The sequence below is a fragment of the Rhinolophus hipposideros genome, assembly GCF_964194185.1.
Source record: "Rhinolophus hipposideros genome assembly, chromosome: 1".
Lineage (NCBI taxonomy): Eukaryota > Metazoa > Chordata > Mammalia > Chiroptera > Rhinolophidae > Rhinolophus > Rhinolophus hipposideros.
In genome coordinates, this window is record NC_138047.1 from 106312643 (window position 1) to 106336598 (window position 23956).

Genomic DNA, 23956 nt, shown 5'->3' on the forward strand with positions numbered 1-23956 from the left:
CTGTGCAAGGAATATGTAAGAAACGACCTCAACTCAAATGATCGTGGTAGGGAAGAAGGGAGGCAGATAGTAGAAGGGGACGGAGAGACACAGACCCAGAAATCGACTGAACAGAAAGGTACAAGGAGCGGTGGAAGGGAGAAACAGGAAAGGGGTCCAGAAAGAAGGGAGGAGTGGGGAAGAGGGGCCATAAAGGAAGGGGAGAGGAGGGGAGGGCAGAAGGGGCGCGAGAACAAGGAAAAGTCACCCAGGAACCCGGAAAAACTAGAGACCCAAGGGACCCTAGGCCGAGGAGCCGCGGGGTCTGAGCGCGGAGGCGAGCTCCTCCCGCGCCCCTCCCCGCCCCTCCCCGCCCCTCCCCTGCCCTCGGGGGCCCCGCCCCGCCCTGCGCGCCCCGAGGCCCCGCGCGCCCCCGGCAAGTCCGCAGGAGCGCAGCCCAATGGGTGGCGCCGGGCCCGCCCCCTCGCCCGCTGATTGGTCGCCCCTGCGCTGGCCTCGCCTTATTAACAAGTTCTCTGGGGAGCGGCGGCCCGACCCGGAGCCGGCTGGTGCGCCCGGGACCTCGGCCTGCACGGCGGCGCCAGCCGAGAGCCAGGCCCGGAGCGCCGGAGCTGGCCTTCCGGAGCGGGGCGGGAGGCGCGCGCGGGGCTGCCCGCGGGGCCAGGGCCCCGGGCGCTCGCAGAGGCCGGCCGCGCTCCCCGCCTGCCCAAAGCCCATGCCTGGCGGCTCACGCGTCCTGCGCCTGGAGGGGGGGCCCGGCTCTGCATGGCCCCGGCTGCTGACATGACTTCTTTGCCACTCGGTGTCAAAGTGGAGGACTCCGCCTTCGGCAAGCCGGCGGGCGGCGGCGGGGGCCAGGCCCCCAGCAGCACCGCGGCCACGGCGGCCGCCATGGGCGCCGAGGAGGAGGGGGCCAAACCCAAAGTGTCCCCGTCACTCCTGCCCTTCAGCGTGGAGGCGCTCATGGCCGACCACAGGAAGCCTGGGGCCAAGGAGAGCGCGCTGGCGGCCTCCGAGGGGGCGCAGGCGGCGGGCGGCCCCGCGCAGCCCCTGGGCGCCCGGCCGGGCTCGCTGGGCGCCCCGGACGCGCCGTCCTCGCCGCGGCCGCTCGGCCACTTCTCGGTGGGAGGACTCCTCAAGCTGCCGGAAGATGCGCTGGTCAAAGCCGAGAGCCCCGACAAGGCCGACAGGACCCCGTGGATGCAGAGCCCCCGTTTCTCCCCGCCCCCGGCCAGTGAGTAGCCTGAGCCCAGGCGACGGGGGAGGGGCCCGGGCGGGGTGCGGGGCCCGGGGGCGCCAGGCCGCGCGCCGGCGCCTGCTTGTCTCCGGCGTCCGCGGACCTGGAGCCGGTACCCGAGCCGGTGCTGCCGATCCTCAGGTGGGCAGGTCGGCATGGTCGCGCTCCCCACGCCCGCCCGGCGGAGGCCCAGCGCTCGCGCCGCGGTCCCCTGTCGCGAATGCTTGTCTTTGCCAGGCGACCGTGCGGGTGGGACCCTACTTGCAGAACACGGGTGGCGGAGCACCCGCCCCTCTTGCCCTCACCAAACGACCACAGGAGGCCCTGCTCCCCGGTCTGACCCTAAGCCCCGCTACTCCGCCGTTCCCCCAGCGGGTGGGTCCCAGTGGCGCGGACATCTTCCCGGAGCACAGAGTTTCACTTTCTCATAGTGGAAGTCTGCTGTTTCCCCCCCCCCGCACCCTCCCATTAAAGTATCTCTGCCGGGATGTTCTGAAGCTCTTGCAAAATTCCTCCACCCCCACTTCAAGTTTCAGGCAGATATTTGGTGCTCTGAGTGGATAGACCATTTGCGGGGAGGGGGACGCTCAGGTCCAGGGGAGGGGGCGGGGCACCGAGTCAATTAGTGGGAGGCGCCCCCTCTATCCGGTTGGAAGCTCTCAAATGTTAGGACTGGGACATTGAAGGGACTCAGCCACCAAGGGCGCTTTCGGGGTCGTTCCAAGGCCTCGTGGCCCCCTGGCTTCTCTGCCCAGCGAACACGCTCGGGGATATTTCAGGAGCACGGGAAATTCCCAAGTTTTCCTCGTTTCCTCCGATTATTTTGCGCGGCATAATAGCAACCCGAATTCAATGGCGTGATTCTGAGGAATGATTTTTATCTGGGGATTAAACGTCTTTGAAAGGCCAGCCCCTCCCTGGGCCTAATGGCTGGAGAAGGTGGCCCAGCGCTGGGCAGTCGCTGCCGAAGGGAGTGCCCGCCCCTCAGGTGGCCCGGCGGAAAGCGTGTTGGGGGCCAACTGCTTCCCGGACTCTCAGTGGCCTCCAATGGGGAAGACGGGGGAACATAACAGGAGATTTCCTTTGACTCACATCCTGGTGGTCTGAGAGCCCAAAGGATCGTTTTTGTTTTTGTTTTTTTAAAAAGGCACGAAAAAACGCATAATTAGGCAAAACCCGCATGGTGAAACATTCCAAATTTGAATTCATCTTACCCTAGAGGGAAGCTGCTGGGTAGGCAAAGCGTCCCTTCCAGAACTTGGGAATTTGGTTAGGACCTCTGCCCCAACCCCAAAGTCAGTGCCGTCCCCGTCATCCTGGGCATAATTTGTCCCACGTTTTATCAGGTCCCAGCCACCCAGTGTGGCAGAGGCTGAACTGGCGGAACTGACCCAGCCCCTGAACTACACCAGTCTTTTGCTGGGAGTGCTTACTTACCGCCCAAACTTGAGCTCTATTTTGAAGCCATAAGAGGAAGACAACTTCACACCATTGATCTCTGCAGACTAACCCACAGGTGGAGAAGAAGCCCGTTGCACACACCCCACACACACATTTGAGTGTGACTGGAGCGCCTTGGTACCGGCGCGGAAGAGGCCCAAGAGACAATTGAGACAATCAGAAGAAGCCCCGATTGAATGGAGTGCCTCTTCCTCCCTGGCCCCACCACTTGGCACTTTATATATTTAAGAGACTTGGCCATGATATGCCCTTCATGACAGCCGGCCTTGCTCCACCTCCAGCCCTGGGACTGCCCTTAGAACCCTGCAGGCACTCGCTGTTCCAAGGGGGGAGTGGAATTTGGAGATCTGGATGATGCCCCACAGTGGCCTAGCCAAGCGCTGAGCACTTGGTGGACACAGATCAATGTTTGGCCAACACATAAAATTAAATGTGGTCTTGGGCTGGGCGCGGGGCCCCTTTCTGCAGGTTTCATCAGGCTTATTACCATCCACCCTCCCAACGTGCATTGGCGGTGGGAGGAGGCCTGCCAAAGCGGCCATCCAGCATTCAGAGGGTCCTACTTCTTCCCAGTTACTATGTTCGGGCCTTGAACGTGGGTATGTTTCACCTGAAATCTTAGTTTCTTCATTTCCAAACAGTAGACCAGACCGTCTCCCCTGCGGGATTGTGGTGGGAATTGAAGAAAGTATTTTCCAAATGCCTCGCACAGTGCCTGGCGCGGGAAATGAATCGCTGGCGTGGTTATTGACTATTCTCACTGTTTTAGGGGCAGGTTACCTCCTGTGCGGCTCTCTTAACTCCCTGCCTCTTTCTCTCTCGCCCTCCCCGGCCCCCAGGGCGGCTGAGCCCCCCGGCCTGCACCCTGCGCAAGCACAAGACCAACCGCAAGCCTCGGACGCCCTTCACCACCGCGCAACTGCTGGCACTGGAGCGCAAGTTCCGCCAGAAGCAGTACTTGTCCATCGCCGAGCGCGCCGAGTTCTCCAGTTCGCTCAGCCTCACCGAGACCCAGGTGAAGATCTGGTTCCAGAACCGCCGCGCCAAGGCCAAGAGACTGCAGGAGGCAGAGCTGGAAAAGCTGAAGATGGCCGCCAAGCCCATGCTGCCCCCCGCTGCCTTTGGCCTCTCCTTCCCGCTCGGCGGCCCCGCGGCCGTAGCGGCGGCAGCCGGCGCCTCGCTCTATGGTGCCTCTGGCCCCTTCCAGCGTGCAGCGCTGCCGGTGGCGCCCGTGGGACTCTACACGGCCCACGTAGGCTACAGCATGTACCACCTGACATAGAAGGTCCCAGGGTCGCCTACCTGTGGCGCCAGCCGATTCCTCCAGCCCTGGTCTTCTGCAAGCAGCAGCAGGGGCCGTCCCCAGCGAGCTCCCCTGTTCAGCACCGCCTGGCTTCTTCCCTTTAGCCCCCACACTGCTCGGTTTCTCCTGGGTTGCTCCCGGAGTTCATGCTCTGAAGTCTGATTCCCTCCCAAAAAGTGACTGGAAGGGTCCCGTATGCTTTTCTAGAACCTAGATCCACCCCCCTCGTCTCACACATGGGGAAACTGAGGCCAGAGAGGTTAAGAAATGTATCCACGGTCTCCAGCAGAGTTGGTGGTTGGACTAGGACTAGAGGCCACATCTCCTGCCTCACTGCCTCCTGTCCTGACACCAGGAAGGAAAAGCACAGAGAAATTCATGTTTGAAGACTCTGGAAAGGAGAACAGTCAGAGAGGAAGAGAAGAACACGCCAGAAGAGATGGATCGTGGTCCTTCCATTGGAACCCATAGAACTTCAACAGCCAAACATTTGCTTTGGGTGGGGGGATACACAGATGCATTACAAAGGTAGGTGGAAGGGATCTCTCTCTTACCAGTACCAGAAAAAAACTGTAAAATAAAATTTAAAAATTCTGTTTCTATTTAACAGTACATGTGCGTGGCTCTCAAGAATCCCTTTGGAAGGGATTGGGTGTAATATACTGTATATTTGAAATTTTATTATCATTTATATTATAGCTATATTTGTTAAATAAATTAATTTTAAGCTACAAGAAATGATCTCTGTACTGATTTGTCCTTTATTTGAATTTTCCTTCTTGCCATCTCTTCATATGTACAATTGCTTTTCAGTGTGACAGGGGTGGTTTTGCAGCAACAACTTTCAAAGGTGACAACAGGATATTCAGGGACAGAGGGGTGTGTGTGTTTTTTAACACACAGGACAGATCTGCGTTAGCAAAGTCAAGTGGAGAATTGAAGCAATTACCTAAGATAATTAGGCTCAATTTTCCAATTCACTTTAAGCTGAAATCGACACTTGCTCAGGCGACCCAGAACCGACTCTTTCTTTTTTCTCCCCTTTTAACCTGTCTATGAAAACAAAGCGAATCACCCAAATGGTTTGATGCCTGCAGACAGCTAATCCAGACAATTCCCACCCCTGCAAACCTGTTTTTCCCACAGGAGGCCAGGTGGGGGATGGAGGCATTGCTTTGCTTCTCTAAATCGCCGCGCCGGTGTAGACCAGGTTTGTGGAACTAATTTCGAACTGCCAGAATGTGAGCGCCTTCACACACCCAATTACGACCCCTAAAAAAAAAATTACTGAAAACCCAGGGCGCCCACTTCCCGCCTTGGCGTGTCCTTTGCATGAGCCCTGCCTCTAAACTCTCACAAACTTGCTTTTTCTTTTATATAGAAGGTTAAACTCGGGCTTCCAGGAGAATATATTTGAGCGAGCGCCAAGTTGAACCTTCTGGGGGGAATTCTGCAAGGATGTTGAAGGCAGAAAATGACCTCTTAGTCAATAAAGCCTACTATGTTCCAGACACCGCCGCTCTGCTCTTTCTCGGGGTGGGGGCCCTGGCTTAATTCTCACCAGATCTGCTCACGCCTCTCCCCGGCGCCCCGCCTCTGTCTCGCGGTGGCCGGCGCCTCCAAGCTCCACGCGGGACAGCCCCGGGCGGCCTTTGCGGCGAGGCAAGCCTTGGCGCTGGGAGGCCCGCACATCGAGGGTTGTTAGAACCTCAAGGACCTGGCGTTGGACTGGGGGAGGGTGGACGTCCCCACAGATGGAGACTGTCGCAGTGTGGCGACCACGCCTGGGGCGCACTGCGCAGTTGTCGCCTCGGGGGCTGGGGTCCGCGGAGGAATGCCAAGAGCGCGCACTCTGAGCTGGCGCGGGGCACGTCCCGAGGTTCGCTGGGTCTCAGATCCTTCAGCCCCGGTCGCTCAAAGTGCCGTCCCAGCGGCTGAGGCTGCAGTCTGAACTTGTCGCAGTTCCCCTCCCGAAGGGAAGAAAGGCAGCGAGCTTGCTGTGGAGTGCCATTCTGCGGCACCAGGTAGTCTGGGGAGCGCCTGTCCTCGGGGCTTCCCGAAGCGTGGCCAGAGCCGGAATCTGGGCCTCGTCGTCCTCAAGAGAGCAGTTTCACCTAAAAAGGCCTCAGACTCGCATGCCCACGCGGCCCTTTAAAGGCGTTGGGGGCTGAGGCACATGGCTGCTTCTTGCAGACACACAAATGTTTTACCCCCGCGATGAACTAAGCGAGCCGAGTGGCAGCGCGCAGGTCGCCCTGACTCCCACACATCTTCCGGGTTCATTTCTGGAACCCCCCTGGCTACTCTCCTGTCCTGGGGGTATCACTGAACTTGAGGTCAGACAAGCCGATGTGGTCCATCCCAGTTCTGCCCCTGACTGCCTGCCTCACTTTGGGCGGAGAAGATCCTGTCGTCCCCTCGTTCCTCAGTGTTCTCTGCAAAACGACCCTGGCATCTTCCCCACCCCCAGGATTTGGGGGAAGTGTCAACGAACCCCCGTGCAGAAGGGGCCCTGGGAACACCGGGTGGATCTGAATTTTCTCAGTTCACGGTGCGTCCGCGGCACCGGAGTGCTTTTAGCACGCGCTGGATAGGGGACAGTCGGGACAGGACCCGGAGTCTCCTCGGACCCGGGCTCCCGGGCCTCCTGGCTCCTCCAAGCTTGGCAATTTAGGGTCCAGGCAAACTCAGAGCAACATAATTGCAGTAATGAGCAAGGGCTCGTGCTTTGCAGACGCGCGGCGGCTCCAGTGAGGCGGTAGCTGCAGGCGAGGCTGGCGCGCCCCCTTCCCCCACCCAGGGACTCAGCCCGGGTGGAAGAGGCCGTCGCCCCGGGATCCCGCTGAACCCGCCTTCGCCCCCCATTGCCGGCCTTGGATCCGGGTTTCCTTCCACCTCTATGCACCCTCGTTTTCTCATTTTTATTTCTTAGAGTCCTTTCTTTGCGCCCCCCCTTCCGTTTCCAAATTCCCTCTCTTCGCAGGGCGTGCACACAGAAGGTGCTCAATAAATGTTTGCTGGATCCAAGCAGACGGCCGGTGTGGGGTGAGGGCCCTGAGCCGGGTCCGGCGGGTCCGGCGAGAACTGGCGGCTGAGCCCCGGCGCTGCTTCTCGTCCACCCTACTCGTTCAAACTTGGTTTCTTATCAAGAGACGTGGGAGTGCGCAGCGGGTTCCCAGGCCTGGTCCTTTACAGATAATTTCCTTCTGTGGCAGGAAACACCAGATCAATCACGCGGAGTCTCCACCTACCGTGTCCACAGGAGTTCCAGCGCAAGCCGCCTGCTCCATGCCTCCCAACAACCGGAGATTTATTTTTTACTAAGGAGATGACTGCGGTCCAGAGAGGTTCCCTGATTTTCCCAAGGTCACACAGCCCACAAGAGGCAGAGCAGAAATTCCAATACGGATTAGACGCCAGAATCCATGCTTCCCAGCATGGTCCCTCTCCCTTTCCTTGAGGGTCACTTAGTGCTTGTCTGGCTCTTTGGGGCTGGGAAAGGCCACCCAAGCGCGCGTGCGGCTGGAAAACGGGTCCTACGGAACCTCGGCCCTAATTACGGATTTAACCCCGCCGTGCCCTGACGGTGAGCGAGCCTCGGCCCTTGGGGTACCAGGAGGGCATCTCACCTGCCCTGCACGCCCTCTGTGGGGTGTTTTCGTTTCGTCGGGGAGGAGACAGAAGCCTCAATCTGCAGACTCAGTTTCTGAGCACGCTGGCAGGACCAAAGAGTCCCGCGCGCAGTCCGTGGCGTGGACGCCCGGGCCAGGATGCGACGACCGGGTGGCAGGGGAGCTGGGGCGCTCCTAGCTCCGCGCGTAGGTCGGTGGGGGCCCAGCAGTCCCGGATCTGCAAAGTCCCCTGAGTGACCCGCGGCCCGGAGGTGAGCCGGCCCGGGCCTGCTCCCCTCCTGCAGCCCTCGGGGACGCAATGGGAAGCGGCGAGGAGAGGCTGAGGCCGCCTTTCAACTTGGCGGCTGGCGCCGGCCTGGCCGGGCCCCCGGGGCCCTGCGGCCTCCAGAGCTCGGTCCCCGCCCTCCCAGCGCCTCACACCGCGGCACCGCCGGGACATTTCCCCAGCCCCGCGGTCCCTGGAAGCACCTTAACCCGTCCCCCACCCACGACCACCATTCTCCAGCGCGCCCCGGATTCCTCACTCCAGATTCGGGTTTCCTTCTGCTCCGCGTGCCATTCCCTCTCCCAGGGCGCACAGCACCCCTGCTCCGGGCCCAGGAGGACCCTCTCACGCACGGGCCTGCCTCCTCCACAGCGCCCTCCCGTGGCCCCGCGGCCCACAGTTTCTGCTCTTTGCAGCACGCGGGCCTGCCCGGGACCGGGCTCCCTCGGCAACAGAGAGAGCTTGCGCGCGCGTGTACACCCACGCACCCCCCCACACACACCCCAGCAACGCACACACAGTGCACCAACATACACCCCAAGAAACACATCTAGCACACACATACAAACACCGTGCAACACACATGTAAAACTAAGACACACATGCAAAAGCAGTAGACATCGCCAACCATAAACACACACACACACACGTGCGCGCACACACACCCAGCCAGCAAATACACACATCCAGGAAATACCTTCCAAACACATGCAGTGCAAGACACACCACATATGCACATACAACCAAACACAGACACCCAACCACACACAACCAACATATGGTGCACACACTGTAGACACAACACTAACACCCACACCCACAATCAACACACACATCCTAATAAACACACAGCCCATTGATAGAGGCAAGTATATACGGTCACGGTCACCACCCTCCAACACCCTTGCAGGAGTTCTGCCACCTAGGACCTGGTGACACTGGCAGGCACACATAGCCTTGGGAGAGAAGACCCTGAGACAGACGACGATTAGGGGGAGTTAAAGCAGAGACTGAGTGAAACACTGGAAGCCGCTGGGAGACTGGGTGCTGGAGCTCCTCTCCCGTGAGCAGCTCAGAGCGCACGGGTGGGTGCGGTGTGGGAGACGTGGTGTGTGGAGAAGGCCCCGGGCACAGGGTATGTGAGAGTCCTGTGTGTGGAGTCAAACCCAAGAGGCAGAGCTTTCCTGGGAGGCAGTGAGGAGGTCGGCTTGAGGGCCCACCTGGAGCTCCGTGGTGATTTCAGCAATCCTTTCTCCTCCTAGGGCTCCTTCTCTGGGACGCCCCGCTGCCCCACCTCCATCTGGCACACCGGCCTTCTCCGGTCTCCTCAGTGAGTCTCAGAATGCCTTCCCAGGAACCAGATCCCGTGCTTTGCTCTTGTTGGCGGAACGCAGGCCCAGGACTTGGACTGTCCATGCAGTCACCCAGCCTCCACTCCCCCCACCCCGGATGGAGAAGCAACCCGCTCAGCGGTGTTTAGGACCCTGTGGGGATCGCCTGCCTGCAGTCAGACCGCCTGGTCTCAGGAACTCTGGTTTTGGCACTTATTAATTGTGTGACCTTGGGCACGTTGCTTAACCTCTGTGAGACTCTGAGTCAGTCTCGAATCCAGGTTTCCGCATTTCTGGATGGTGGTCTCTAACACGTTACTGCGGTTCTACTCCTAAAGCCAGGCTTTGGCTGTCAGGGCTTGGAGCACTGAAGTGAGGGTGTAATAACACGTGTCTTTGGGGTAGTTAAAAGCAGATTCAACGCCTGTTCTTAATTCAGGGCCTGACTGGGGAGGGACCTAAGGAAGGACCCCGGACCTGAGACTCTGAGTTGGTCGGGGCAGCACCCGCCTTGCAGCCTTTTGCTCTCCATTTCACTGGCGAGGAGGCTGGCTCCAGGCGGGCACTGAGCGGACCAGGCTGGTTCCAGCCGGCGGCTGTGGGACCACAGGGGCTGCCTCCTTCCCCGCCCGTAGGGAATGGGTTTTTGGGTTTTGACAGACATGTGGGGCTGCGATCTGACGGGGGGGGGGTAGGGGGGGTCTCTGGAAGCTGCGTGGCAGGGCTCTGCAGACTGCATTTGCGATGTTTATCGGGGGCAGGTTGGGGTGGTGTGGCAGGACCTCAAAATCTCCCGAGAGGGGCCATTTCCTTGTCTCGCCCTCCCTGGCACCTTCCAGACTCCAGCGCGGCACAGCCCTGTCCCTTTGTCGCCACTCAGATGAGCTTCCCCGAGGGTTGGCTGGACTCTGGCGCTTTGGGGTGCTACTTAAAAAAAGATACCCCATTTTCTCTCTGATGACTGCCCTTGTTCCTCTGGTGGCAACCGGGGGCTCGGGCAACGGAGAAACGACCAGCGTCAGGGCCACACCAGCTGGAAACGAATGTTTGGAGCAGGCTGAATGACCTACCTCTCGAGTTCTCTGAGACTCAGGCTCCACTTCTGTTAAATGGGCACAATAATGACTCCTGGTAGGGAAAGAGAGAAAGGGACAGACCCCATTCTGTTGGTTTGTTAAGTCACCTGCATTTCCAGCCGGGGGGAGGGGAACCACAGCGGACCTGTCCCTTCTGATTTGACAGCAGCTGATGCGGACTGAGCCCTTGCAAGCTCCAGGAGCATTGCAAGCCCTCCACGTGGACCACGCAGGCGAATCCCCCTTATCAGGCGGGCAGGCACGGCTGGCATCCTCGCATCACAGACAGGAATCAGAGGCATAGGGTTGGATGACTCAGGTAAGACCTCTCAGTTAGTGAGAGCTGGGGCAGTGCTTCTAACCCAGGCAGCCTTTGGCTGTCGCCTAACTTCTCTCAGCCTCAGTTTCCTGGTGGGCGGAATGGAATTACCACCAGGCTGGTGCAGAGGCAGCTGTGGGTGACTCCAACTGGAACATGCTTTGAGAATCTGGAGTGCAGGCGGCACGGGTTGGGGGGGACACCGATGGCTGTGTTCGTTGCCACGAGGCCCCACTGGCCATTTGAAAGTCGGGAAGTTCCAATTCCTGGAGGGGACTGGCATGCGGGGCAGGTCTGAGGCTGGAGGGATGAGCGGGCGCGGAAGCGGAGGGATGTTTCTGTCCCTGGGCGGTGACGGTGACAGGAAGGATGAAAGACTGCATCACTGTGGGCCTGGAAAGAAAAGCGTTTCCTCCTGTAATCCTTGCCCTACATCTCAAGCACTCTTTTTTTTTTTTTTTAAATGTATTGGGGTGACAATTGTTAGTGAAATTACATAGATTTCAGGTGTACAATTCTGTATGACATCATCCATAAATCCCATTGTGTGTTCACCCCCCAGAGTCAGTTCTCCTCCCATCACCATGTATAACTCAAGCACTCTTATAGCTCATATTCCAAGTGAGGAAACCAAGGCACAGAGCAGAGAAGTGACTCGCCAACCGTCACACAGGTGTCTAAGACCGGATCTGTGTTCTCCACCAACCACCGCTGTTACCTTAGCTGAAAGCAAAAAATCATCCCAATGATGAGTGTGGCCGACTAGGGACCCTGAAGCGTGGACGCCAGGCTGGAGCCCGTGGCAGAAGCCTCCTCCGGCCAGTGCAGACTCAGCAGGCCTCCTTGTTCCAATGGCTTTGCGCGTCCACCAACCCTCATCATCGGACTTGGGGAAAGCGTCTGGACGCCGCCTTAGAGATGGCTGTTGGCACCAATGGGATCGGTGTCCTCACTGACAGATCAGAAAACGGAGGATGGAAAGGGTCCCGTGATCTGGCCGAGGTCGCAGAAAGTCTGGGCAGAGCCCGGACCCCCAATTTTAGTACAGTGTTCTTTTATTAATGCATTCATGTCACCGAACAGGACAACATACTAACAAACAAAGACAAATTTAATGTGGAAATGAATGCTCCTAAGGGAGACAGGAACAGGGCCCTGATTTAGAAGCACAAGGCAGACTGCTCTGCGGAGGCGGCTTGTGACCTGGGACCCAGAGGATGAGGAGGAGCCTGGAGTCTTTCATGGAGAGGGACTGGCAAGTGCAAAGGCCCTGAGGCAGGAACGCGGCCAGGCAGGCGGGAGCTGGCCTCTGGTGAGCTTAGAGCAGCGGCCTACCGGGTCCGCTTTGCATTTTCTGAGCTCTGGGCAGCCTTAGTGAGGAGAACGGTGAGAGCCGAGTAGGAGGGTCCACGGACTCAAGTTAGAGGGGAAGCGTAGGTGGCCTGGACCAGGGCGGCCTCTAGAGAGATGCTTTTTCTTTGGTGAACCCCCTTTTCTTTGGTGAACCCCCTTGTCTTCTGTGCCGTCCCCTCCCCATCTCCCACCACCGAAAGTGCGCGAGGGGTTCTGAGAAGCTTCGCTCTAGGTCCCAACAACGTTTCTCTTCCCTCCGGAGCTTACTCGAATTCGAAACCCTGCACCCGGGCCCCAGCTCCCACCCTGGAGTCCCCCGAACTTCGGACTTAACTTCGCTGTGTTAGCCGGGAGCCAGCTGGGGCTCAGCTGTGGGGCGGAGTCGGCGGCAGACACCCCCGCCCCCCATCACGACCGCAGCTCCCAACTCTGCTCGCGCGCCCCTCCCTCTGACACACGGCAGCTCCCGCCGCCCAGCTGTGAACCAGCTGCGAGGGCCCTGCCAAGCCATGGCTCCCGGAGCTCAGCTGTCCTTCAGGCCTGCCCCGTGCCCATCTCGCAGATTAGGAAACTGAGGCCTGCACGTCAGAGAAGGAAGGGCGTTGCCCGAGGTTGAGCAGGTAGCAGTGCCAACCCTGCGCCAAACGCCTGATGAGCACGGTCCCATTTAATCTTCACACAAGCGGGGCCACATAAGTAGGGTAATAATTGTTATCCCATTGCACGCATGAACGCGCTACTGCTCAGAGAACTGAAGAAACTTGCCCAAGGTCACACAGCTAGACCAGATTCCAACCCGCGAAATCAAGCTAGGCGCCCAGAGCACAGAATTAAAGAAAATACTCAGTGTCAGGTTGTACAAGTGCAGGGTGGGCACCTGGAGAGGGCGGATGACATCAGAGTGAAGGCACTTTCTCTTCAGCTATCTGAATGAATGTCTCAACTCTGCTACCTTGGTGTCATTATTGTGCCCATTTAACAGAAGTGGAGCCTGAGTCTGTCTCCCCCCCCCCAAAAGACTTCATTTATGCTCCTATTCTTGCACTGAGTACATCTGTCAATCTCCTCTCTTCCTGTGAGCTATGTCAAGGCCAGCTATGGTTTGACAGACTTTTTATTTTTTATGCCAGTGCCCAGTATGTCTGGGGTGAAGAAGCAAGGACCCCATCCCCTAAATGAACACCTACTCTGAGACAGATTCTGTGCCAGGCACCCAACAGGCATTATGTCACTTAAAACATCATGGCCTTTAAAGGAAAACGTTGTCTTTATTTCTTTTCACAGATGGGTTACCTGAGGTCGAGAGATGTTAAGTGATGTACCCCGTAGCTTCTGGTTGAACCCTCAGGAACCTGGTCTCCGGACCTGGATCCCCAGTTTTTCAATTGTTCTCAGGGGTCTCCAAGGAGAGGTGCAGAGGTGGCGGCTGAGCTGGAAACTTCACCAGGCAGTGACTGGCGGAGACGCGACGCAGCAAGGCACCACCTCGAACCTTCCCCAGCACTTCTGTTGTGCCTGCACCATGGCCTCCACTCCATTTTTGGAAGTCGAGGCCTGGGTCTGACGCCAGAGGTCCCTTGACAGCTCTGCTGGGGGAGGCAGGGTCAGGATGCGAGGAACCCTGAAAGGACGTTCTTCTTGCTTCACTTTGGCCCCAATTTCTTTTCCCTTTCTTGTCTCTCATTTTATTTTCAATGTGGTGAATCTAATGTGCTCTGTTAAGAGGTGTACAGTGGCCAGTAGAGTTCCTGGAACACTTGTTCATGTACTAAACGTTAATTGTGCCAGCTGGCCGTGGGAGGTGCTAGGAACCACGCTGTCACCAGATAAAGTCCACATCCCTGAGCAGCTCAGGATGAGAGTGGAAGCTGCTGACACTAAGAATGAAATGAAAGGTAATGCTCTTACGCCAGGTGCTTTATTAAACAGAGTGGGACTGGGAGTGGGGGCCTCCCTGAGGAGGAGACTTAGGGGACATTTGAATGGAATAAAAGACATCCAGGCCGAGAGACCAGCAAGTGCAAAGCCCCCCCCACCCCCATCAACAACACGGGTCGAATTTCAAGACAGGCCTGGGTCATTCTGTAAGACCCCGTTGACTCCAGAGAAACTGGCTTCAGGAGACTGCCTAGATCTCGGCCTGCATCCCACCGGTACATCCGTGAAAGGAGGGGCGAGGCAAGCGGTTTGGATAAGAAATGTCCCAGCGCTGGCTGGAAGTAGCAGACCCAGAGGAAGATGGAGGGACGTCGCTGTTTTATCGAGAGAGGCCCCTGGACAGGTGAGGAAGTGTTGGTTAATCTACAGTTTGGAGGTACTCATTTATCTTGGGGGGGGGAAGCTTCATTTTCCTGCGTAAAATCTGCTCTTTTTGAACGGGATTCTAAAGTTGCCTGGGTGCTTGTTTCCCTCGGTCAGGGCGCCCACTGCTGTCTCCATCTGCAGCCAGGTGGTTCCCCCACAGCACCCAGCCCAGGCCACTGGGATTGACTTGCAGTGTCCATTCTGATTTCACTGTCCTCATGCTGGACTGGCTTCATGGGCCTGTGAACAGTGCAGTCCCAGGGATCTACTCTCCAAAGGGCCTCATTCTTGGGGTTTAATGTGGCAGTCACCATCTTGCTTTTTGTTTTCCACATAAATTACTACCTGGCAGCAGAGGATGTGCTTATGTTTCCTTATTCTGTTTCTCCCTCACTTAACTCTTCGTACCATGAGGGCAGTGACTTTGTATGGCTCCTTGCTGAATCCCCAGCATCTAGAACGTGCGTAGTAGGGCTTTGATATTTATTAATTAAATGAAGAATGAGTCTCATACACAGGAGCAGAGGCTCTGAGGCTGTCTGCTGTGGTGGCTCTAGGCCCCGCAGGTCCCAGTAAAGCAGCTGGGAGGCAAACAGGGACCCTTGACTTGAGCCCAGTTCTCGGTCTCTGTCCTCACCGCTGCCCATTTCTTTGAGGACGCCCTAGGGGTCCCAGATGCCCAGGAGACAGAAGGATGGGTGCTGAGAAGTCAGCGGCCTCCGATCTGACAGCTGGCCCTGGAGCTCCCAGAACCCCAGTTTGGGGAGAGATGGTAAAGGAGGAAAGTCGGCCATCATTTTTGTGCATGTCTGCCAGCTCCCACTCACACCTTGCTATTGTACTTACCTGTCCAGAGCCAAGGCAGGACACCTTGAGATTCAAAGGAGGGTTGGGCTTGGGGTGACAGCACTTCCTGAGCAAGGAATGCAAGGGGAATGCCAGTCTCTGGAGCTGGGAATCCGGGTTCAAATGCTGGTCCCTCACTCATTGTTCATGTGACCTAGGGCGCTTTTGCTATTTCCTCCAGTTATCAGTCTTTCCATCTGTATGATGGGCGTATAATACTTCCTGCCTCTGGGCTTAAATGAGTTGGTGAAATGTGACATAGTGACAGGGACTTGATAAGCTCCTGGGACTCAGAAGCCAGAAAGCCTGAGGCTTCTGCTGCTTCCTGCCACCTTACCCCCCACTCCCCCAGATCAGCCAGGGTGGGGGAGAAAAGAGAGGAGGGGAAACACTGGGGGAAAGGTCACACAGACACCGGCACTCATAGCTCCTAGACCCTCGCACAAACCGGACAAGCTGCCACAGCAGGGGTTAGGAGTGCGTTTTGCCAAATAAGGAGCCAAGCCCAGAAATAGTGAGGGATTTACCCAAGGTCGCACCATCAGAAATGGGCTAGAATTTGCCCTGGATGTTTGGATTCCTGGGCCCTGTGCTATATTCCATCACATTTGCACAGGGCACTGCTTTTCCTCACATCGTCCTTCTGTATTACAGCTGCTGCTTTTTTTTTTTCTTTTGGTTTTTCATGATTTGGAGCCTTAACACATAATAACCAGTTGAACCCTATTTTATCGCTGTTCGTTGGCCAGGGCACAGCCATGAAACTCCAGGGCTCTCACAGAAGCTTTCGCCAGGCCCTGTTCCCAGTCTGTGATGTCTGTGAGATAACTATTGACCAGGATTTCCCAGAAGTGGTCAAAGTGCAGGTGAGTGTGGGAAATTCCACTAGGATGAAATTATGTTCAGAGTCATTGATGTCGTCAGCGTTCCAGTTCTCTCCTGTGCATGCGGTTGGGGGAAAGGAAGAGTGATTTCTGTTTGCTGAGCACCTACTGGGTTCCTCACTCCTATTCCTTAATATTCAAATCAACAACTGGGAAGATGGACGCCTTGCCCTTGTCATTCAGGGAATACGGGAGCCCAAGGTGGGTGAGTCAGTGGCTCAAATCACACAGTAAATGAGCCAATATTTGGAATTCAAATTAAGTTCTGTGTGACGCTAAAGCACAGGTCCTTTCGGTTCACCCAACCACACTTGCTTTAAATGCCTTTTGAACACATGAATAAACTCTGAAAGCACTCTGGAAGTGACTGCAAAACTACAAGTCAAGGGAAACACTTATAAGAAGAAGAAAGAAGGGTTTTTAAGCAAACAAAAAACAAACCACCCCCAAACGCTCTCCCGGTGTTGATGGTTTTCACTGGAGACACAGTTATTATAAAGAAACAGAAACTCTTAAAAACAGCCTTTGGACTTGTTAATCATAGGCTGGTAAGAGAATGCTAATGAAATGTTATTAGTTTTTTTCTTGTTAAAATCTCATTTCAAATAATTCCGTTCGTCATCCATTTTTACGAGGAATGAAAACAAATGTTTTCCAAAGCTTCAAACCCAAATCTCTGTGTGGCTTTCTTGTTTGAAGCCAAATATTCCATGTCTTTTCCCAGCTGGGAATTCCTTCCCCTGTTGTTCTTTGCCTCCACATCTCGCTGGTCCAACCCTTCGCTGTCCTCAGATGCGAGCCCTGTCCTGACAGAGTCTGAGTCCTGCGTTCGAATCCCAACTCCTTTTTTCGTTAACCATTGAAATATTCGTTTTGTTTGGATCGGAGCCGTATGTACTTAAACACACTCCCACTGTAAAATAAGCATGGTAGATATATAAAGCGTATAGAGCATATTTCCACTCTCCTCTCCAGAGATTACTGGTTTTTCAAAGTGGTTTTTAGAATTAATTTTGATTTTTATTAAAGAAGTGGCGTTTATGTAGTTTTAAAAGTCAAAAGGTTCTAAAAGGCTTATAATGAAAAAGAGCAGCCCACCCCACCCCTGCCAACCTCAGTTCTTCTGCCCAGATGCAACCACTTTCCACTTGCGTTATTTCTTCTGGCATTTTCTTACCTCTTCCTAAATAACATCTCTACACTGATAATCCTTGATTTTCCTGTATTAAATATTGTCGATGGACTTTCTCCTGCAAAGATGAAAATTTGCTTTTATACTGGTTCCACCAATTACCCGCTCACCATGCTAATTATAGCTTTATTTTTGTTAAATCAGTATTCAGTGTTTATTTTTATGACTATGTAAATAGCGTTCACTAATATACTAATAGTCATGACACAGAGAATGCTCACTTTAATGACATTTTCTGTCTTGTATATTTTTTTCCCCCTGAGTTGGTAACTGTCTTTACATTTTATGTAGTTTCCTAAACGCCTGTCATTAATTCATCTCTTCATCCTCTGAGAAATGAAAAATATTCGGGGCAAATTTACACACACTAGGTGATCTCTCAGTTCCATGTTTTCCCTCCGTGGAGTCATTTCTCCGGGAGAACATTCCTCTGTAACCACTGTTCGCCCTCAAGGCCACTGCCTAGCTGTCAGTCTTGAATGTCTCTTCCCCAACGTGCAAGAAGTTTCCTTTGTCTCTCTCCTGGGGTAGAGCCTTGATTTCCTGGGACCCAGGCCTTTCTTTTGTCTGGGTTGTGTCCTATCTTGTGGAGCCTTTCTTTCTGTAGCTTCCTGAGGCAGGCTGCACCGGAGGTGACATTTTCAAAAGGATGCGTGTCTGAAACATCTTCTTTCTGCTCTCACATTTCCATGATAGTTCGCTTGAGTGTAGACTTGTAGCTCCTTCCACCTCGAACCGTCTCTGTGTGGTCTTCTCACTTCCAGCGATTGATAGTCTGATGTCATTTGATCCCTGTTTCATCTCTCTGTAGGCTTTTGGGATCTTTTCCTTATTCCCCTTGCTTGGAAATTTCATCATCATGTACTTGGGTGTGGTTCTTTTTTTATTCTTTGGGTTGGACTCCAGGTGAATCCTCTAAATGTGGAAAGTCATCGCCTTCCTTTGTAAGAAGGAAGTACCCCGTGCTTTGTAAGAAAGTACCCTGAATTGTTAATTTGATCTGCTAGTCTTTAGGAAGATGCTAATGATATGGGCCTAATGATATGGGCCAACGAGGAGACCCTCTCAACTGAAACACTTTGTTTTCTTTCCTATAGAAATTTTAAGTTTCCTTCTCCTTAAGTTTCCTTCTCCCCACTTTTGTAGCTCCTACCCCTGCTTTAGATAATTACCCTAAAACTTGTGATTCATACTTGTTGATTGTAATCATTGAAGCCTACTGTTCTCTCCTACCTGTTCCAGGTCTCGCTCCTGGACAATGAACGACACCTGAATGATTGGCTGAATGGCCACAGGCTCTATAGAGCTGGTGGATTTATTGATTTAGATGTGTTTTTCCTCATTCAGGGGTCTTGGGGGTACAGAGGATATCCCAGCAAAATTGCCAGTCACAGCGAAAGAAGCCAACATGGTCTTCCAGGCAGCTCTCAAGACCCCTTCCTCTTATCTAAGATCAGATAGGGCGAGAATTCCATGAATCCCCCAATAGGCAGGGACAGCTCTACGCCCTTGCCCAGCAGGAAGCAGATACAGAAGAAAAGACCTCCTGTCCCTCAACTTCCCATAGAGATTTTATGGGGATCACGTCTCTCAAGGGGAAAACAAGGCAGGTACCATGTGTGGAGACAGAGCCAGGAGTGCAGTTTCCAGGCTCTCAGCCTCATGTGGAAAGGTGCTGGCTCAGGTAGTAAGTGGCCATCAACTGATTGGATGGCCATCAGCTGTGGCTAGTTGGCCGTCAGCTGTAACCAGTGAGCCATTGGCCACTAATATAACTGCCATGGCTATGCTAGCAGAAAATGGGGGCTGGCAAGAAGATGGTGGCTGAGCTAACAAGAGGGGATTGCAGTTAGCATGGCGAATTGCAGTTAGCAAGTGGGATTGGTTGATTGGCAGAGAAGCAGGCGGCGGGTTATGGATCGTGTGGCTCCTGTTTCCTGTGTCTCCAACCCAGTCACCAGCGAGACTATAGTGGTGTGACTCCCCTATCTATGGCTCCGTGGGTGTGCCTTTTTGGCCTCACCATGTCCTGCATTTTCGTGCGGGGAGCCGGACCAGAGATCCCGCCTGACACCCTGCGTGACACCATGTTTCCCCCAAAACAGGACCTAACCAGAAAATTAGCCCTACCATGATTTTTCAGGAGACTCATAATATAAAATAAACCCTCCTGCATTTCCCCGAAAATAAGACCGAGTCTGTGGAGACAGAGCCCCAGAGAGCAGTTTCCAGGCTCTCGGCCTCACGTGGAAAGGTGCTGGCTCGGGCAGTAGATGGCCGTCAGCTGTAACCCTTGAGCCCTTGGTCACTGACATAACTGCCTGCTGTGCTGGGGAGGGGAGTCGAGGAGAATTGAGTTGGTCGGTTGGCAGAAAAGCGAACAGCAGGTCGCATGTCGTGTGAATCCAGCCTCCGGTGAGACCATAGTGGTGTGTCTCCCCCATCTATGGCTCCGTGAGTGTTCCTTTTTGGCCTCACCATGTCCTGTGTTCTTGTGTGGGGAGCGGGACCAGAGACCCCGCAGGCTGCCCCACATGACAGGGTCTTATATTAATTTTTGCTCCAAAAGACGCATTGGGGCTTATTTTACATTACAAGTATCCTGAAAAAGCATGCTAGTGCTTATTTTCCGGATAGGTCTTATTTTCGGGGAAACAAGGTAGTTAGAGACAGACATCGGGTCTCTGCATTCCTGCACATCCAACACAACCCACAGGCTGCAACCGTCCAGAAGACCTCCCCTCTCCACCCAAAACTTCCCCTTTTCATTGTAATTATCTACCCCACGAGGAACAAATGGGTACAAAATACCCAACTGGATTAAACCGGCCACTCACACCTGTGCAGTAAAGGCCACAACGACCTTCATTTCATCGGGGCCTCATTATACCATCATTATGGTATCATGCGTATGCCTGGAAGTTCATTAATATCATCACAACAGACTGAATTCTGGGAAGGAACATGCGCAGTTTAAAAAGATGGGGTAATAGCCTCTATTCAATCAGGTATCAATCAAGCGGTCCCACTCTCGGAAAGGAACAGCCCATTCTAGAGAAAAAAAAGGGATAAAAACTCCAAGTCTGCACCAGTCAGGGCCTCTTGAGCTTTGTCTTTGCTCGGGGCCCGCTCCTGTCTCTTTAGAGTGTATTTTCTCCTTTAATAATGAGCCCTGGAGCCATTCTCTGCTGTGCCTGTCTGTTCCTATTTCTTTGGAGTGTATCTTCTAAAAAACTGCTTTTTCACTACTTTACCTCGGTATCTCTTCAATTCTTTACTTGAGACGCCAAGAACCTGGACACCCCACAGAGAAGGGCCTTCTCTCAGGCATTTAGATGTTAGATTGCTTAGATTGATCCTTTAAACATTAAAAAGAAAGCTTTTTATTAATCTTTTTTCTCCTCTGTTCTATAGTGCTATTCTAGGAGATTTCTTCTATTGTCATTCTTCTCCTTGATATCCTCATTTCTGCTGTCATGTTCGTAATACATAAGAGCTCTTCTGTGTTCTCTGAATATCCCCTTTTTTTACAGAGTTCTGCTCTCATTTCACAAATGCAATATTTTCTCTCTCTGAGGTTTTGAAGTGCAGATTTTTTTTAAAACTTTTCTTCTGCTTGCTGTATTGTGTGTTTTTTTTTTTCCTGAGTGTTTTGCTTTGAGCTTCCTCTGACATCTTCTGATTCTTGCTCTCTTTGCTGTTGAAGGTGAATGCCTTTTTAATTTCTTTACTGTCATCTTAGTGAGCTGTTTGGAGAAGGTGGAAATAAATGTGTGCATTTAATCTGCAATGTTTACATGAAAGTAGACACTTTTTGAGATGTTTGCATAATAATAGAGCCGTTGATGATAATGAAGGTAATAATAATAAGAGTTTGTCCATCACTTATATTGATCAAGCACTTTGTGGTCATTCTCTCTAGATGAAGAAAGGAAAGCTCTTCAAGGCAGGTCATTTGCCCAAAGCCAGTATTAATGAGTGCAGGGGGCTGGGATTAGTACTAAATCTGCTTCCGGAGCCTAGTCTCCAACCTCTCCACTGTGTAGTTTTCCCATGTGCACATAAACACGCATGGATAGGACATTGCACGATTGGGCTGGAAGCATTACTCTGTAACTTCCTTTCCAAATTCACCTGTAGGTCTTGGGTATCAGTCCGTCTCAGCTCGTGTAGAACAGCTTCATTCTTTTTAACAGCAGTGTAATATTCCTCACTGAGCCAGAGCAAAATGTATTTAACCACTCCCTATAGAGCAGGGGTGTCCAAACCGCGGCCCACGGGCCAACTGCAGCCCACAATCCATTGTTAATTGGCCCGCAGAAAATTCCAAAAATATTTTTAGTTTACTTAAATAAACCAGGTGAGGCAATTCGTACTTCACCTCCAGTGAGTGGCCCTGCTGTTTTTGTATTTTACCGCATATGGCCCTTGGTGAAAACCGTTGAAAAAAGTTTGGACACCCCTGCTCTAGAGGGACGTGTAGGTCACCCCTCACCGCTAAGACTTTTTAGCTGTGTGACTCGGGTTAAATCAAGTCTCCTCTTTGGGCTTCAGTTTCCCCATCTAAAAAAGTGGAGGCCTCACAAGAAAGTACATCCCAGTACAATTCCATCATATAAAGTACAGAAGTGTCTAAAACTCAAATATGCTGTGTAGTGCGTTGAATGGTGACTCTCCAAAAGATATGTCCATGTTAATCCTTCTAACCTCTAACTATGACCTTATCTGGAAGAAAGGTATTTGCAGATTAAGTTAAGGGTCTCGAGATGAGGAAATCATTTGGGAGGATCTGCGTGGGCTCTAAACCCAATGACAAGTTGTCCTTACTGGAGACACACAGAAGAGGCCATGTGACCCTGAGGGCAGGCTGGAGTGATGTGGCCACACGGCCAGGAAAGCCCACAGCCTCCAGGAGCTGGAAGACACCAGGAAGGACCCTCCTCTAAAACCGTTAGAGGGAAGGTGGCCCCACTGCCACCACGATTTTGAACTTCCAGCCTCCAGAACCCTGAGAGGATAAGTTCCTGTTGTTTAAAGCCAACATGTTTGTGGATATTAGGAAACTAATATATGCCACTGGAAAAAGGTTTTAAAAAATGAACATTATCAGCTTAGAGCATCTCAGGATTCTCCCATGTGTGAAGAGCTGTATACCCTGTGAAGTAAACATGGTTTCTGGAGACCCACACAGCAACCTTGGCTAATGGGTCTTTGCACTTCAGATTTGGCTGGTTTCTTGCAGTCCCTGCAGTTTACACCATAGGGGGTATGTCAGTTATTGCCTGTCTCCTTCCCAGACCGACCTCTCTAGAGATGGGGCCCAGCAGTGGGCATTTTATTGTTATTTTTCTTTACTATTTTATTTTTATTGCTTTTGATTGGTTTAGTTATATTGATGTACTTTATCATAAACCAGGTTGCTAAACTAAATTCCTGGACAATTAGAAACTTTTACCTGATTCATCTAATTTCCTTCAAGCTTATGTTTCTTCTTCTTTCTTTTCTTTTTAAACACTTTTAAAATAATTTCAGGTGCACAAAACAATGTAATAGACACTTATCCTTTATCTCCCTCACACAGTGACAACACCCCTCCCCCCTCCACTACCCCTCTGATATCGCACCCAGCCATTACATTTCCACTGTCTCTATTCCTAATGCTGTACTCCGCTTCTTGTAACTCTCTCTCTCTCTTTCTCTCTCTCTATATATATGTAATTGTAGTGACATTTATTACTATTCAGCTTCACCTTCAGGTGTACAGAGCAGTGATCAGGCATCTACATCTTCCCTGAGGTGGTCTCCCTAATGAGACAAGTGTAGGAGTGGGCATTTTAAACAAGATTCTATGTGTAATTCAGGTAACACAGTCCTGGTGAAGAATCATGACTCTGAAATTAGCATTGGCCCCCAACGTCCAGCAGTGATGAGTTTGGGCCTCAGGGAAATCTCTTGTCCTGTTCTTGACCTCAGAGAAAGTCAGGGTTGGAAGGGTCCTTAGAGAGTCAACCCTTTTATTGAGAAACTGAGGCCCAGAAAAGGAAATTGACTTCCTGAAGTCCTTCAGCTAGCAAATCATGGAGCTGGAACTTGAACTCAAAAGAGAAGTTGGGTGTCTTGATTCCAGACTCCATCTCGCTTCCATTTTCTTTGGGTGTGGATTTCTGAGACCTGGAAATATGTTATAATAGATCCAGTGTGGCAAAATCTCACATAATTCTAGCTCCATAGAGTTCACAAGACAGAGGGTGAGACAGAAGAAAACAAATCCTCTTTCACAAAAAAAAGAAATTTTCTTTGTGTCTCTTCTAGGCCTGGCCTCATGCTAGGAGCTGGGGATAGAGAAGCAAATGTGGTTCTGCTGTTGAGGATGGATGAAAAATGGGGAAGAGGAGGAGGGACGTTAAGAAGCATGCACACCACCCACAAATGCAGGACCCCTCAACAAGCTGTGCGTATGCCCACTGCACAGGTGAGAAGACCAGAAGCTCAGAAAGGTAAAATTATTAGCAAAGGTCACCCAGCTTTAAAGTGGTGAAGTCAGGTTAGGACTCAACTTTCTCCAACTCACAGCTCCGTGGGCAAGAGGGAATGTAAACAGGTAAGGGCAACCTGCCCGAAGGTGAGCTATTCCAGGTAGTCTGTCTTCCTGGAAATCCTCCTTGTCCCTAAACTCAGGCAGTAGGGTCCTGGGAGTGGCAGGGAAGAAGGGCGAGCCATGCCGCAAGGCCTCTCCCCCACCAATGGGCACGT

The 23956-nt window shown here is 53.0% G+C and overlaps 1 protein-coding gene across 1 annotated transcript; it reads left to right on the plus strand.

The window, feature by feature from the left end:
* The first annotated feature begins 549 nt into the window (after positions 1-549).
* MSX1 (msh homeobox 1) lies at positions 550-4733 on the plus strand. The gene is made up of 2 exons (XM_081051291.1): positions 550-1234; positions 3538-4733. Exons 1-2 carry the CDS (start codon positions 766-768, stop codon positions 3978-3980), a joined length of 912 nt encoding a protein of 303 aa, XP_080907417.1. The 5' UTR covers positions 550-765; the 3' UTR covers positions 3981-4733.
* Positions 4734-23956: the final 19223 nt, after the last annotated feature.

Bases quoted from the DNA above. Each gene is read 5' to 3' on its own strand.
- MSX1 (XM_081051291.1), top strand. From the start codon at position 766: ATGGCCCCGGCTGCTGACATGACTTCTTTGCCACTCGGTGTCAAAGTG. The intron at 1,235-3,537 runs GTGAGTAGCCTG...CCCGGCCCCCAG, and splicing joins TTTCTCCCCGCCCCCGGCCA to GGCGGCTGAGCCCCCCGGCC.